Genomic DNA, 14981 nt, shown 5'->3' on the forward strand with positions numbered 1-14981 from the left:
TAAGGGATCTGGTCCCCCATGCGGCAGTTCATATTCTCCATTGTCTCCATCTTCAGTGGTATTTAGGATCTCCTCAAAGTATTCAGCCCATCTCTCAATGACCCTGCTGTTTTCTGTAATAAGCTGACCATCTTTGTTCTCACACATGTGTGATCTAGCTTGAAATCCGTTCTTTTCATCTTTAATTTTCATATACATTCCTCTCATGTCTCCCTCCTTTGCTAGTTCCTCAATTTTAGTGATCTTGGACTTTTCCCATTCCCGTTTTTTCTTTCTTACAACTTTTGTGGCCCTTCTTCTTGCTTCATTGTATTGCTGTCTAGTGTTCCTGGTTTCTCTCTGTAGCATTATCATTCGGGCATTGTTCTTCTCTTCTATAGTTTGTCTGCATTCATCATCATACCACCCTATTTTCTCGTTCTTTTGTTTAAATCCAACTACCTCTTCTGCTGTTCTTTTGATAGCATGCTTTATTATTTCCCAATGCTCATTTATGTTATTTTCGCAGTCCTTTTCTAATGTTGTCAGTTGTGTTTGGAGTGCCATTCTATAAGTTTCTGCAACAAGTGGATCCTTTGTGAGTTTTTGACTATCATATTGCTGTGCTCTCTTTCTTTGGTAATTGTGTATGGTACTTATTCTTTGTCTAAATTTAGCTTTTACTAGTAGGTGGTCTGAGTCAGCATTAGCTCCTCTGAAACTTCTTACATCTAGTATGTCTGATCCATGTCTCTTATCTATGAGTATATGATCTATTTGATTCTGGGTGTTGCCATCAGGTGAGATCCAGGTTACCTTGTGAATATTCTTATGTTGGAATTTTGTGCTGCTGATAGACATTCCTTTTCCTGATGCAAAATCCACTAATCTTATGCCATTATTGTTGGTCTCTTCATGTAAACTTTCTTTGCCAATTATTGGTATGAATGCTGGTTCCTTTCCAATTTTTGCATTGAAATCTCCTAGGACTATTTTGATGTCATGCTTTGGCGCTTCATCATAAATTCTTTCCAGTCCATCATAGAAGGCTTCTTTTGTGTTATCATCTGCATCTTCAGTAGGGGCATGAACATTGATAAATGATATGTTGGAGAATTTTCCTTTCAAATCTTTTTTGAAGCACCATTTGCATTTCATAAAATAGTTTTGTTTTAGACGTTTTTTGAAATTCTTTCACAAATGAAATGTATTTCCACCTAGCTCAACCCTCCTGCTGGCAGGCAGGTTTTAAACTGTCAGAAACACATACTGTAGCCATCTTAAAGCTATTCTGCTTCAACTAACATGTCTGTGTTAGATGAAAAGAAATCCCCTCTTCGGGATCCAAAGTAGTTTACTCTAATTATTACTTTAATTTTAAGTGTTCATTTGTAAAACTTTTCTGTAGTTTTAACTTTCAAATTCTTCTATTCAGTATTACTTTTATCACATTAATTTTAACTTTTTTTTTTTCTTTTTGCAGTTTCTATTTATTCATTTACATTACCCTTAGGTATTTTCCATTGCTGACTAATATAGTATGAGCCTTAGTTGCACTGACACTAAAGGTGGCCAACAAGACACTAACTATTCTATTATTTATCTTGTAGTACTGTGGAAACTGCCTATGTGTATTCTTTACAATGGCATAATTGTATAAAAATTAAGTAAAGTAGCCTCTTTCAGACATTGAGATCTATGGGGCTGATGATGTAAAGGTCATCTGTTCTCTTCGGCCAATGGTTAACTAGAAGGGTGTCATGTGGCCAACATAACGACCAACTGTCTTTACTTTCTCCTATTAAAGTCAGGCACACATTTGAGTTTGGTGTACTCGAGAGCATCCTTAAAATTCCCATGCCCCCTTTGAATCACAGACAATGTAATTATTTGCCTTGCCTAGTTTAATGCATGGGCAGAACTTTAGTAACAAGCAGATTGGATACTTTATTGAATGTATTTTTCCTTACAGGACCATTCAGTATAGTGGTGAATGACTTTGTCAGAATGTTGTGGGAACAGAAAATAGAGAAAGTCGTCATGCTGACTAACTTGATAGAGGAAGGAAAGGTATAGTGGAAATATTAATTTTTTTAACAGTTTAAATGACTTATTTAGGCAATTAAATCATTGTCAATAACAGCGGCAAGTTAATTGGGCTTACTACAGTATAGCAAGCAAATTTGGCAAGCATCCCATTTGAAATTAATTCTAGATCATTTATGTCACTACTTAGAGCTAAATAACTCAAATGTTTTAAATAAAAAAACAAAATTTAAGCTCCATTCCTGAGTTGTTAATACATACTCTTTAAAAAAATTAGTTTGAAACGTAAACATCCAAAAAAATTTTTTATTTTTTTTAAAATACATTTTTCTAAAGGGGAAGAATTCTGTCCTTAAAACTATATCTACCAATAATTTAGAAGCCCTTTCCTTCTTTTGATATCAAACAAAATAATTAATTACCAATAATTTATTGACTAACTGAGTATTTTATTTATTGATTCATGTTGTGTTCTGTACAGTAAATAATTGTTTAAAGTGTCAACTTGATTGGAGAATGCAGATGGGAGAAGTAGTGTTAACAAATATTTAAGAGGACTAAACCCAACAAATGTATCTGTGAATACTGAAGTATTAATTTCCCTGTTGCTATTAAACAAAATAAAACACTACTAGTAATTAATTGTCTAATTGTTTTTTCATTGATTCATGTATTGTCTATGTCAATTAATAATTGTGCGAAGTTTCAGCTTGATCCGAGAAATGGTGCGGAGAAATAATGTGTACACACTTTTTATCAGACAGTTTGTAAAAATTAAGGGAAAAGAATATTCAGGAAATGAGTTGAATATTTGCGTTTTATTCAGTATTCTACTTTTGTATTTATTAATTCCATTCATTTATAATGTGCTATTATATCTGATTTATATTTGTGTGCATATTGATTCTACTATTCATGTTTCTTTTGTATCATTATTAGCGGCCCCCAAAAGGGGAGTAGATGCTATTAGTTTTGTGTGGTCTGTCTGTCCATCTGTCCATTTAGATCTCATAAACTAGAATATTGAAAATCCAACATGATGATATTTTAGATAATTCAAAGTTCTGATGAAATGACTACTTTTTTCTTTTCTGAAAGCAAAAAATTCAATTTTTAAAATCAACTATGCAAGCAGATTTTTAATAGAAATACACCATTTTTACAACTAATCACTATTAATAGCAACAAACACAGGTTGCTATTTAGTAAGAGAGATTACTATTTATCATATTTTTAACACAGGGTTTTAGATTTTTTGTCAAAAGTTCAGTCATACTAACTACTACATTTACAAAAAAATGTTTAGTATACTTATAAGTGTAACATAATTTAAAACAAAAATTAGTTAGTAGTTTTTCATATTATCTTGTGAACCGCAGAGCAGCCAGATAGCTATAAAACACTTAACTAAAGGAAAAAGGAAAATTAAAAAGTAAAAAATGTTCTTGAGGTTTTGAATGAGATTGATTAACCCCTTGATCACGTGAACTGCAGAGCATCCAGATAGCTATAAAACACTTAACTAATAGTAAAAGGAAAATAAAAAAAAAATATATATTTTCTTAAGCTTTTGAATGAGGTTGATTGACCCTTTACAAAACAATTAACTTCACCTTCACTTTCACCTATCCCTTGGTCTGCTGGACTGTTGGAGCACCCCACAATATCTGTCAACCTTCTTTCTCCATTCTTCTCTGTCATTTACCTTTGATAGGATTTCATTCTGATATTCTTTCTGAAAATATTTTTACCTGCCTAGGGGCCGATTTTGTCTTTGTAACCTTGTTCTAAATTGGATTTGTGTTCATACTAATTCATAGAACCCTGGCTACACTAGAGTGTGGCTTAACAAAATCTACATCTAAATTTCTTTAAGAATATATTATATAAACATATTTCGCTACAATATTGTAATAATGAATTTAAATTTAAAAAAAAACAAACTAGCTACCCATTGATTTCAGACAAATCACATGCTTTACTATGTTCGAGAAGAACATTAAAACTTAGCTGTTCAAAACATATTAGATTAGTTTGTCTTTTTAACTCTCGTTTTTATATCTGTTTTGTTCTAATAGCACCTTGATCCTACAATATGTCATCAGTTTCAAGCATTTATGAACAGCTGTCAATTTTATTTTTACAAAGTAACACACAAAAAGTATTACATTTATGTTTCTTTTTAATAGACAAAGTGCGACAAGTATTGGCCTGACAGTGGGAAAACAATGTTTGGTGATATCAAAGTAAGATTAATAGACACAGAGTCATTTGCTGACTATACCATTAGGAAACTACAACTGGAAAAGGTTAGTTAATATTCCTACATCAAGTATTTGCTAAACATTTGATGGGTCAGTTTAAACAAATGTATTCATTTGTGACAGTGAAAAAGTAAAAAACAGCTAAGCAACATTAAGAAGCATTACACATTTTTTGGTTTATTTTTTAACTAAAATTGGCAATGTGTTTTTTAGGGCTTAGGTTTGTAAGAGTATTTTTCAAATTTAATTATCAGAAAGATGCAGCTTCTCGCCTGTTGACTCACTATCACTTCACTTCCTGGCCTGATCAAGGTGTTCCCATGACTCCCTGGGCTCTGGTAGATTTTGAACAAAGAGTTGACATCAACAGCAGTACAGCACCTGTTGTCGTTCACTGTAGGTGAGTACTTTTGATTGCAAAATAACAGTGTCCTCGATTCTGAAGATTAAGGATGAGTGCAGTGTTTCACATGGCTATTCAAACCCAAATGCGACCTAAAAAAATCTCCCATATCTGATGCAGAAAGCCATTGTCCACCTGTGGTCTATTTAAGCTTTATATACACCTTCTGCTCCTTTCTTCTACAAGGGTTTTTCTGTAGCCCTCAAATGTGTTACCTATGGCCTTTGTGAGATATCTATAACTGTCTCTTTCAAAGGCCGTGCCAGCTACTGTCCTCTTAGAGGGAAAAATTAACACCTGAGTTGATCCTTATACTTTACTTACTACTATACACACACACACACACACTCACAAATGGCACATCTTATTTATTTGTTCACCGTGTTAGTCTTCCAAACCTGAACAAGTCTCAATACAATTAATACCATATTAACATATGCTTCTGTCCACAGCTTTTTATCAGTTTTAAATTCATAGAACTAATTATTTCTCTTCCTGTACACAGCGCTGGTGTTGGTCGTACAGGGACTTTTATTGCTCTTCACAACATCATGAGTCAGGCGATGCACACTGGACATATAGACTTTTATAATACTTTGGTCAAATTGAGGGAAGACAGGTTTCTAATGATTCAAACACCTGTAAGTAAATAGTTTCTTGTTTATTCATAAATGACCTATATATGGTAAAAAAAATAGTAGATTAGGGTCATTTATACAGAAAAACACAAAATTGGTTAAAACCATTGTAAAAAAAAAAAAAAACATTTTATCAAACTCCTAGGCTTGTATTTTGGCTTCCTGGTTTGAAGAGGTAATAACAGATTTGTTGTGTAAATTGTGGGTTTATTTATTATTTTTATTTTTAGTGGTGACACCTAGCTAGCAACTAGGACATAATAAAAAAAAGGACTGACAATAGATATTAAATAAAAGTTAGTTGATAGCATAGTGTCGTTGTTAGGCAGCTCTATTATAGCAATGCAACATAGTTTGGACTGAAGATTTTTTTAAAGACTGTTATCACAATATTTTTTGTGTTCAAACCTAGCTTGCTTCACTCCACCCCCATCATGCAGCAATTTCGACTAGAGCTTATAATAATCTTTATTTTTGAAACAACTTCTGAATACATACAAGTCAAGCTATCTTTTTATAAGCCTTGAATAAAGGCACGTACACACATTCATTACAAGTGCATGGCATTTATCCAAGACCTTAACATCATCTGCCCCATAGATCGCAAGGTCTGAAAGGGAAACTTTACTTAACTTCTTAAAAGAAGGCCTGGCTTGTATGTATTCAGAAGTTACCTGCATGAAGGTTGATAACAGAACAAGTTGACTGGTTAACTCTTTCTCTCCTAACTGACGATGACAATGTTAATTTGACACCCATTAAACCAAATGGATTTTTAGATTTATAAACTTTAATGTGTTGTGCATTCTCCTTTAATTCACTACCAAATATAACATTTTCTGATAACAAACAAAAAAGTTATTGAAGTTTAATCTGAACAGGATTGTAAAATACAAATGAGAAAATGAATAATACTATCGAAACAAAGAAAATAATTACGGAGAGAAAGAGTTAAGCTGTTGAAGTGAGAGAGGTGAGGGACAGGTGTTATAATGTTGAGATCCAGTTTCCTATTCCTTCCCGTGAGACAAAGTTTGACATGTACCCAGAAGACTATGGCCTCTCATGAATTGAGATATATAGCTTGTTCAAGCTATTACTACTCCTATATGGTTGTGAGAGTTGTACAAAATATAACTGTACTTATCATATTTTCCTTTTACCTTTACCTATCCATTAGTCTGTTGGACTGTTGGGGCACCAAGCAAGACTCGTCGACCATCTTTTTCCATTTCTCCCTGTATTTTCCTTCTAGTTATAAATAAAAATCTACTTTCCAGGTGTATTTTTTTAAATAAATCCTTTTACAAGTCACACTATAATAATAATCATGGCAATTTCTTCGGATCTGAAGATTAAAGATGAGTGGAGTGTCTCACATGACCATGCAAACCCAGTTGCATCCTGCATATTACGGTATAACACAGTCACGTCTAGTTAATTGGACCAGCCGCTTTTTTGGACTGAATCCTAAAGTACCGAAACAAATCATGTTATAAATTTGAATCCCATTAATTGTGCAAGCCAGACATTGAGACCAAAACAGTTACATCCTTATGTGGTCTGATGAACCAGTTTCCGCTGTTTATATGTACATAGATATAGATATATAGAAATATACATTTATATAACAGCAATAATATATATAAAAACTGTTTTTCGTAGGATCAGTATGTCTTTCTACACAAAGCTGCGCAAGCTGCAATAGTTTCCATGGGAACAACAGTGACATCAATAGACAGTCAAACTCGATTCAATCATTTACAGCAGAAGACAATGACAGGAATGTCAAACATGGAGAATGAATTCCAGGTACAACTTTTTTAATAATGTAATGTCCTCAAGCTAAAAAATTAAGGAAGAATACAATATTTTATGTAGATAATAGGAGCTGTCTTTGACCATAAATATGTTTTGTCTTATTAAATAGTTCTTTAGAGTTATAATCAAAGTAATGTATATCATGGGTAAAAGAAGCAAGAGCTATTTTTTTTTAGTTCAAACTTGTGGGCCTGTTTGGTCAGGTGTATTATTTCTCCATGGGTTTTTTTATTTCTTTTATCTGAAGTCCTATTTTAAATTTTCCCAATTATGCTGTCATACTTCTTGCTTCTTGACCAAAGTTCACACTGATTCTGTTGTTTTCACCATTATAATTTCCTGATCTAATACATCTGCTTCCAATCAATATCGCTTCACCCTGACCTTGCTCAGTATTACCTTCACCTTGACCTCCCTCAACATTAACTTATTTTAACACTAAAAAAGGAACCTGTATAGGGGGCGCGGTGGTTGAGTGTTTAAGCACTTGGCTTCTGAACCTGAGGACCTGAGTTCAAATCTCGGTGAAGGCTTGGATTTTGAGGGCGCCCCTGAGTCCACCCAACTCAAATGGGTACCTGACGTTAGTTAGGGAAAGTAAAGGCAGTTGGTTGTTGTGCTAGCCACATGACACCCTGCTCGTTAACGGTTGGCCATAGTAACAGAAACAAATAACCTTAACATCACCTGCCCCATAGATTGTAAAGTCTGAAAGAAAAACTTTACTTTACTAAGTATAGCTTTTAACCTTCCTACAGTACTTGTTAAATGGAGGAGGGGTCCTTGAAGGAGTTAGTGCATGACATGGCGTAAATAGTCAAATCTAAATCTCCTTTTCTCTCTAGACATAAGAAGCCAAGTTTAATATTATTTATACTAGACGAGCATGTCACTTATTTAAATTAATAAGAAAAAATTTTGACTTAAACTTTGAAACATCATGATCTATAGGAAAGTTTAAATTGTATTTGTTTTTATTGTGATTCATGCTTTTGGCATTGGTCCTGCACATCTTAAAGCAAGCGTCATTCAGAAATGTCACCTACCTTATAAAGCTGGGTAGACTACAGAGTATTTTAAACTAAAATGCTATCTAACTTAATTAGGCCAATATAAGAATATGGGAGCTCCAAAAACATGAAGAAACTAGAACAAATACAAAATAGAGCAGTGAGATTTATAACAAAGGAACATTCCATTTTGATTAGAGTAACACCATTAATAAAATTAAACTTAGAGACACTTCAGGACAGAAGAATAAAAAGTAAAGTAGCTGTAAGTCATAAAACATTTAACCATAATTTATAAATAGACAAACAAAAACCTAATGAAATACTCAGAAAGACACAAAGAGGCACACTTCTGATTCCATAGACTAGAACAAATTTATACAAGTGCTATTAAAGAATGGAATGGGTTGCCTGAATCAGCCAGGAAAACCAACGACATAGAAGAGTTTAAGTCATGGATTAACAGGCTCGACTAGATTGACACAAGAAATGTGTAGGGCATAATTATCTTCTTTTTTGAAGTAATGTCTGCAATACATAAGAAGAAGATTATTTTTTCTAAATAGCGAAGCTGTCTGACTGATTAGCTCCCTTGACCTAATGAAACAATAAAATCTCTTACAAATTTATTTCAGAGTATTTGTGCAATATGTAAGAATGAAACTGGACTACAAAAAGAGGATGATCTCCTGTATCAGAATACAGAAACCTTACAAAAGGATTCTAAAAACAGATTCTCCTCAATAGTTCCAAGTGAGTCTGTGATTTCAAATGTGGCCATTTTGCATAAATACATTTCTTTACAGCAATTAAAATCAACTGTGGTCTTTTGGCATTATATTATATTATGCTTGAGATAACTATGTGACTGTGTCACCAAGTATGAGTGTTACATTTACACTTATACTGTGTATACAAAAAAAAAGAGTAAAGTTCCCTTTTCAGACTATAAGGCAGATGGTATGAAGGTCTTCTGTTTCAGTGGCCCACTGTTAATGATGGTGCCATGTGGTCAACACAACGACCAACTGCTTTTATTTTCCCCCCAACTAATGTCAGGTACCCATTAGAGCTGGGTGGACTCAGAGGTACTTAAGATCTTAAAATTACCAGGATTCAACCTTAAACACACACTTTGGAAGACAAATCTTTTACCACTCAGCCAATGTGCTTCCAGGATATTCAATTATTCAATTAAGGTCATCTTAAACATTTAAAAGAAACAAACGAGTGAGAAAAAGAAGAGAGAAGAGGAGATTGGTACTGAGTGGGAGGATTTAGAAGAGGAGATTGGTACTGTGTATGAGGATTTAGAAGAGCAGATTGGTACTGTGTGGGAGGATTTAGAAGAGGAGATTAGTACTAGGTGGGAGGATTTAGAAGAGGAGATGGGTACTGTGTGGGAGGATTTAGAAGAGGAGATGGGTACTGTGTGGGAGGATTTAGAAGAGGAGATGGGTACTGTGTGGGAGGATTTAGAAGAGGAGATTGGTACTGTGTGGGAGGATTTAGAAGAGGAGATGGGTACTGTGTGGGAGGATTTAGAAGAGGAGATGGGTACTGTGTGGGAGGATTTAGAAGAGGAGATGTGTACTGTGTGTGAGGATTTAGTAGAGGAGATGGGTACTGTGTGGGAGGATTTAGAAGAGGAGATGGGTACTGTGTGGGAGGATTTAGAAGAGGAGATGGGTACTGTGTGTGAGGATTTAGTAGAGGAGATGGGTACTGTGTGGAAGGATTTAGTAGAGGAGAAATGTATACTTATTTTTAGATCTTTCCCCCATCATAAGACACATTTACTTTCAAGTGAGACTGTATGGTCCATCTGCTGAATACTTATTAAGTCTTCAGATATTTCACTTAATTATTAGAAGACTGCTGATCAAGCTATTTTATTATATGTCCATTTGTATTGCCTTATAGTTTGTGTTCTTTCTCCAAACCTGTATTTACTATTTTAGTTTGAAGTAATAAATTTCTTATAAGATATGTAGTTGTTTACTTACCAATTATAATGTAATAATAAACTGTTTATTCCTAAATGTGGAGCTTTTACTTAGAAATACATATCCACAATGATAAGACTTGTCTCTGAGTCTAAAAATGAAGGAGTAGTGTAGTACTTTACATGGCTTTGCAGTACTACGCATATTATTGGATCATTATTTTCACTAATAAGTTATATTTTAGTTTGTTTGTTTTTTCGCCCTTCCAGAAGATTGTTACAGACCATTTTTGCAGCGAGATTCTAAAGACATGGGAGATTATATCAATGCTGTTTTTGTTCAGGTAAATAGATGGTGATTAATATTTTGTTTCATTTCAAAATAAGGGAAATATATGCTAATTTATGAGAGATTTGAATATATATATATATATATATATATATATGTATATATTCCCATCATAATATTTTGACACATTTTATCTCCCACTTTCCATTCTCTGGTCCAGTTGAAATGTTTCTTAATTATTCATAGTTGATAACAATAAATGAATCAATCCAAAAATAAACCAGTTAGTTAATTATTTAGTACTAGTTAATTTAGTTAGTTTTTGTATGACAGAACGGGAGCTAAACCTTGGAATTAGTGATTATTTCCCCTTAGCTTTGGCTTTCAAAAGTAATATTTTTTCTAATGCGTGATTGAAACTTAAGATAAATAAATGTTAATTTTTATTCGCATCAGATTTAGCTACTTCTCTAATGAACTGTGACTGTATTTCAGGGCTTTCATAAAAAAGATCAACAAATCTTAACTCAGCTCCCAATGCCTTTAACCCTGGTTAGCTTCTGGAAACTGGTCACTCAGTACAAAGTATCACTTATCGTGGCTTTTGACACGGACAAAATGAGCACTGACCAGGCAAGTAAAAAGTATTAGTTTGTGTGTTTATCATGTGGGAATAGTTTTATATCATTATAAACATTTTAAAAAACAACAACCCGGAAGCAATAAAATGGTGTGGAAATATAAGGACATGTTTCATTACAAAGCTTTTATTAACTCACTCTGTCTGGTAAAAAGTTTAAACATGTTTTTTCTCCCTTTTACCATTCTTGGATCAAGTAAAAACTTTGCAAAATTATTCATTGAACCTGACAAGAAATAAATCAATAAAAAAAAATAAAAATTAATTAATTATTGGTGATTGATTATTTTGGTTGCTATTGCAATAAGGGAAGAAGTAGATTTAATACCTTTATTACATTTTAACACGTTTTTTTCTCCTACTTACTATTAGTAATTATTCAAAGTGGATAACAATACACTAATTAATCCAAAAAATTAATTAGTTGGTTAATCATTTAGTACTTATTAATTATTTTTATTTTATGTAGCAGAAAGGGAACTAACCCTGTAATTAGCGTTTTTTTCGCCTTTTTTTTTCTATTGTTTGTTTCGATTTTATTAACATGATTACACTGTTGGTCTAATTTTAATGATATTCTGATGTTAGTTTATCATTTACAAACATTTTATATTTTATATGTACTTAATAATCATTAATGCTGAGAAACAAAAGAACATTATTACAACAATTATTTATGTGGCTGAGTTTTGTGACCACTTTGTTACCTAACAAGGGAGCTCTAGTTTGAATCCAGATTAATTCAATGAAATTAAAATTGACTTCAGCTGAGTTGTGTAAACCACTTGGCTAACAAACAAGGGAGCTCCATTTTGAATCCAGATTAATTCAATGAAATTAAAATTGGGATATGACTTGAGCTGAGTTTTTTTTGCAAAGTGCCCTAAAGGCATTACAGAATATCTCCTCCTAGATCCCCCCTGCAAGACGTGCAAGACAAAACACGCTAGACAAGACTACTAGACAAGACTACTAGATAAGACATGCTAGACAAGACATGCTAGACAAGACATTCTATGCAAAATAAATTTGAAAAATATAAAAGAAAGAACATTATATTAACACAACTTTTTTATTTTAAAATGTCAACACCCTAGTCAATTTAATAATATACTTATCAAAGTCAGGTTATCATATTTTAGATTGGCTTGTATTTTCTTTATGCGCACTTACAATGTTGTGGTAGTTGAGGGCTCTACATTAGATGTGGCAAAATATACAGGTCGCCACTGGGTTTGCATAGTCATGTAAAATACTGCACTCATCGTAGGTCTTTGAAATCTGAGACAATGCCTATATATGTGCTCTACATTTGATTAAATACATATATAATAATGTTGGAACATAATAGGTTATTTTTGTGTTCTCAGACCATTGCCAACTACTTACCAAGTTCAGAGAAACCATTCAGTGCTCCCCCTTATGAAATCCAGTCTACAGATTTGAAAGAAGAGAATCTCTGGGTAGAGCAAAACATTAAAGTTGTCAACCAAAGCTCTGTAAGTTTCACTTTGTTGTTTCCCTTTATTGCTTCATCATCATCATTATCATCATCATTCCTTGGAGTTCCTCATGGAAAATAGGGCCTCAGCAAAAACATGCCACTCTCCACGGTCTCTTACTAGTTTTTCGATGGCTTCCCAACTCTTTCCTTTAGTATACTGCGCCACCATGTTCTTTTTGGTCTTCCTCTCTATTTATTGTTTCAGCTTATCTCAAGCTTGCTTGTTTTCTTGCGCAAATTTTATTTTAATGTCTTACATTCATGTATAAGGCCAAAAGATAAACTTTGCTAAGAGCTGAGCTTAAGGGATAATGTATAATTCTATATTAATATACAGGTTTCAATTTAGATTCTCTAAACTGTTTAATATGCCATAGAAGAACCTGCTTTAATTGTACAATATAATATGAATATGAATAGAATAAATGAAAAATGGACAAGAAAGATGACACATATTAAAAGCTATCTCGACAAGATCAATGTCTAATTTGATAAATTATTTTATTTGCATTGTATTTGTATTCTTAGGAAAATAATGGAATATTACAAATGATATGTTCAAATAATTTGCTGATCTAACAGTGTGTCTTTTGTCTTATCAGAAAATAGAACACAGTGTCATTCATCTCAAGTGCAAGGTCCATGATCCAGATGCCATGAGACTACTCACATTTGTCAATAAGTCAAGGTCCTACAATGCCCTAGTCAAAGGGAGGATACTCTATACTTGCAGGTAAAGCTTAAAAACTCAGGCAGCTGGATAAATTACTTGCAAATGGAGTCCTGCTGACTAATTGCTAACTCCCTTTTAATATCCCACTGTTGTTTTTATTTAATTTGATGTAAGTAAGTAAAGTACCCTTTTCAGACATTGCAGGCCGGAAATCTGCGTTAAGCTCATCCATTTCTATGGCAAATGGTTAATGAGGGTGCCATATGGTCAGCACAATGACCAACCTCCTTTATTTTCCCCAACCTTTTTCAGGTACCCTTCAGAGTTTGTTGGACACAAGGGTGTTCTAAAAATCCTTAAATAAAAAATCATCACAAGACCCCATAGTTCAGAGGCCAAGCGCTTTACCCCTCAGCCACTATGACCCCTTTGGTTTGACCTTTTCTTTTAAAATAGTTTAAGCTTGTCCTAAGAGAATTTATTTTACAAATATTAAGTATTGATCCGAGGGCCTCACAGTCAGATTGTCTTTCTAACAGACGCAAAAACAACCCTCCAAAGCTTGCAAAACTCTGATTCCCCTTATATTAAAAACCTCAGAACAGCACTTACAAAGCTCAACAACAACAGCAAAAAAACTGTTATTCAATGGATACCAGCTCACATACAACTAGCAGGAAATGAGAAGGCTGACACACTCGCCAAGAGTGGGAGAACAAACTCACAAGTAAACTCTGCACTCTATCCAGAAGAAATGAAGAAATTAATTGTAGATAAAATAAATGAGAAATGGACGAGCTCCCATCCTAATCACAAGAAAGATGATGCTTACTATAAGCTATCCCGACAAGACCAACGTCTAATCTTTCGACTCAGGACCGGACACAACAGAATGCGACAACACATGTTCCGGAAGCTCAAAATTGGAACCAGTGAAATCTGCCCATGTGGAGTATCACCAGAAAATGCCGACCACGTCCTTCAAAACTGCTCTCTCTACCAAGAGGCCCGTATAAGACATTGGCCCCAAATCACCCCAATAGAAAGAAAACTATATGGAGAGCTCCCTGATTTGGAAACCACTGCGCAGTTCATCTCATGTATTGGTCTAGTCATATGAACACTCCAACATAACAATGAGAACGATGAAGAAGAAGAAGAAGATCCGAGGGCCAAGATCTTGAATGAGGAACTGTGGCCAAGAAGAAAGCAGCAGCCCATTGAAGTAGATAAAGCTCCTCGTTCCAGGATGAAGATGAGCACATTTCTCATTTCCCATGAACTTGAAGTAAACAAATAAATATAAATTATTATAATAGAAATATCTCAATCAATATTTGTACGTTTGCTGAATATTTTTAATAATGTTTTCATGGGTCTCATGGTTTAGCCTGTAAAGAATACACTATACTTATATTACTTGGCTATGATTATCTGCATTATATTGTAAATTAAAAGATGGCCCCCAAGTAGGGGGTGACCATGTGTGACTGACCACCATGTGGTTGTAGTACTTTTGTGAATATATTGCATATTGATAGCCAGTGATCTGACCAGGTGACCTTCTGGAACAAAAGCCTTTGGTATTTCTATGGGTCTGAAAAATTATTTTTGAAACCTAGATATGATATGATTAACAAGGAAATAGACAGGGAGGAATGGAGAAAGATGGTCGATGAGTCTTGCTTGGTGTCCCAACGGTCCAACAGACTAAGGTATAGGTAAAGGTAAAGGTAAAAAAATGGTCCTGAAAAATTATTTTTGAAACC

The 14981-nt window shown here is 33.9% G+C and overlaps 1 protein-coding gene across 1 annotated transcript in view; it reads left to right on the forward strand.

The window, feature by feature from the left end:
• The window catches only part of LOC106069489 (receptor-type tyrosine-protein phosphatase alpha-like), a gene marked incomplete at its 5' end in the record, with an annotated part of 32736 nt that overhangs the window by 13454 nt on the left and 4301 nt on the right, over positions 1–14981 (forward strand). Inside the window, 10 exons of the mRNA XM_056028556.1 lie at positions 1952–2049; positions 4215–4334; positions 4544–4689; positions 5198–5333; positions 6996–7142; positions 8797–8914; positions 10377–10450; positions 10891–11028; positions 12406–12534; positions 13142–13272. Coding sequence (XP_055884531.1) covers positions 1952–2049; positions 4215–4334; positions 4544–4689; positions 5198–5333; positions 6996–7142; positions 8797–8914; positions 10377–10450; positions 10891–11028; positions 12406–12534; positions 13142–13272 — 1237 coding nt within the window. The remainder of the gene's footprint in view (positions 1–1951; positions 2050–4214; positions 4335–4543; positions 4690–5197; positions 5334–6995; positions 7143–8796; positions 8915–10376; positions 10451–10890; positions 11029–12405; positions 12535–13141; positions 13273–14981) is intronic.

Source organism: Biomphalaria glabrata, chromosome 5, assembly GCF_947242115.1.
Source record: "Biomphalaria glabrata chromosome 5, xgBioGlab47.1, whole genome shotgun sequence".
NCBI classification, from domain to species: domain Eukaryota; kingdom Metazoa; phylum Mollusca; class Gastropoda; family Planorbidae; genus Biomphalaria; species Biomphalaria glabrata.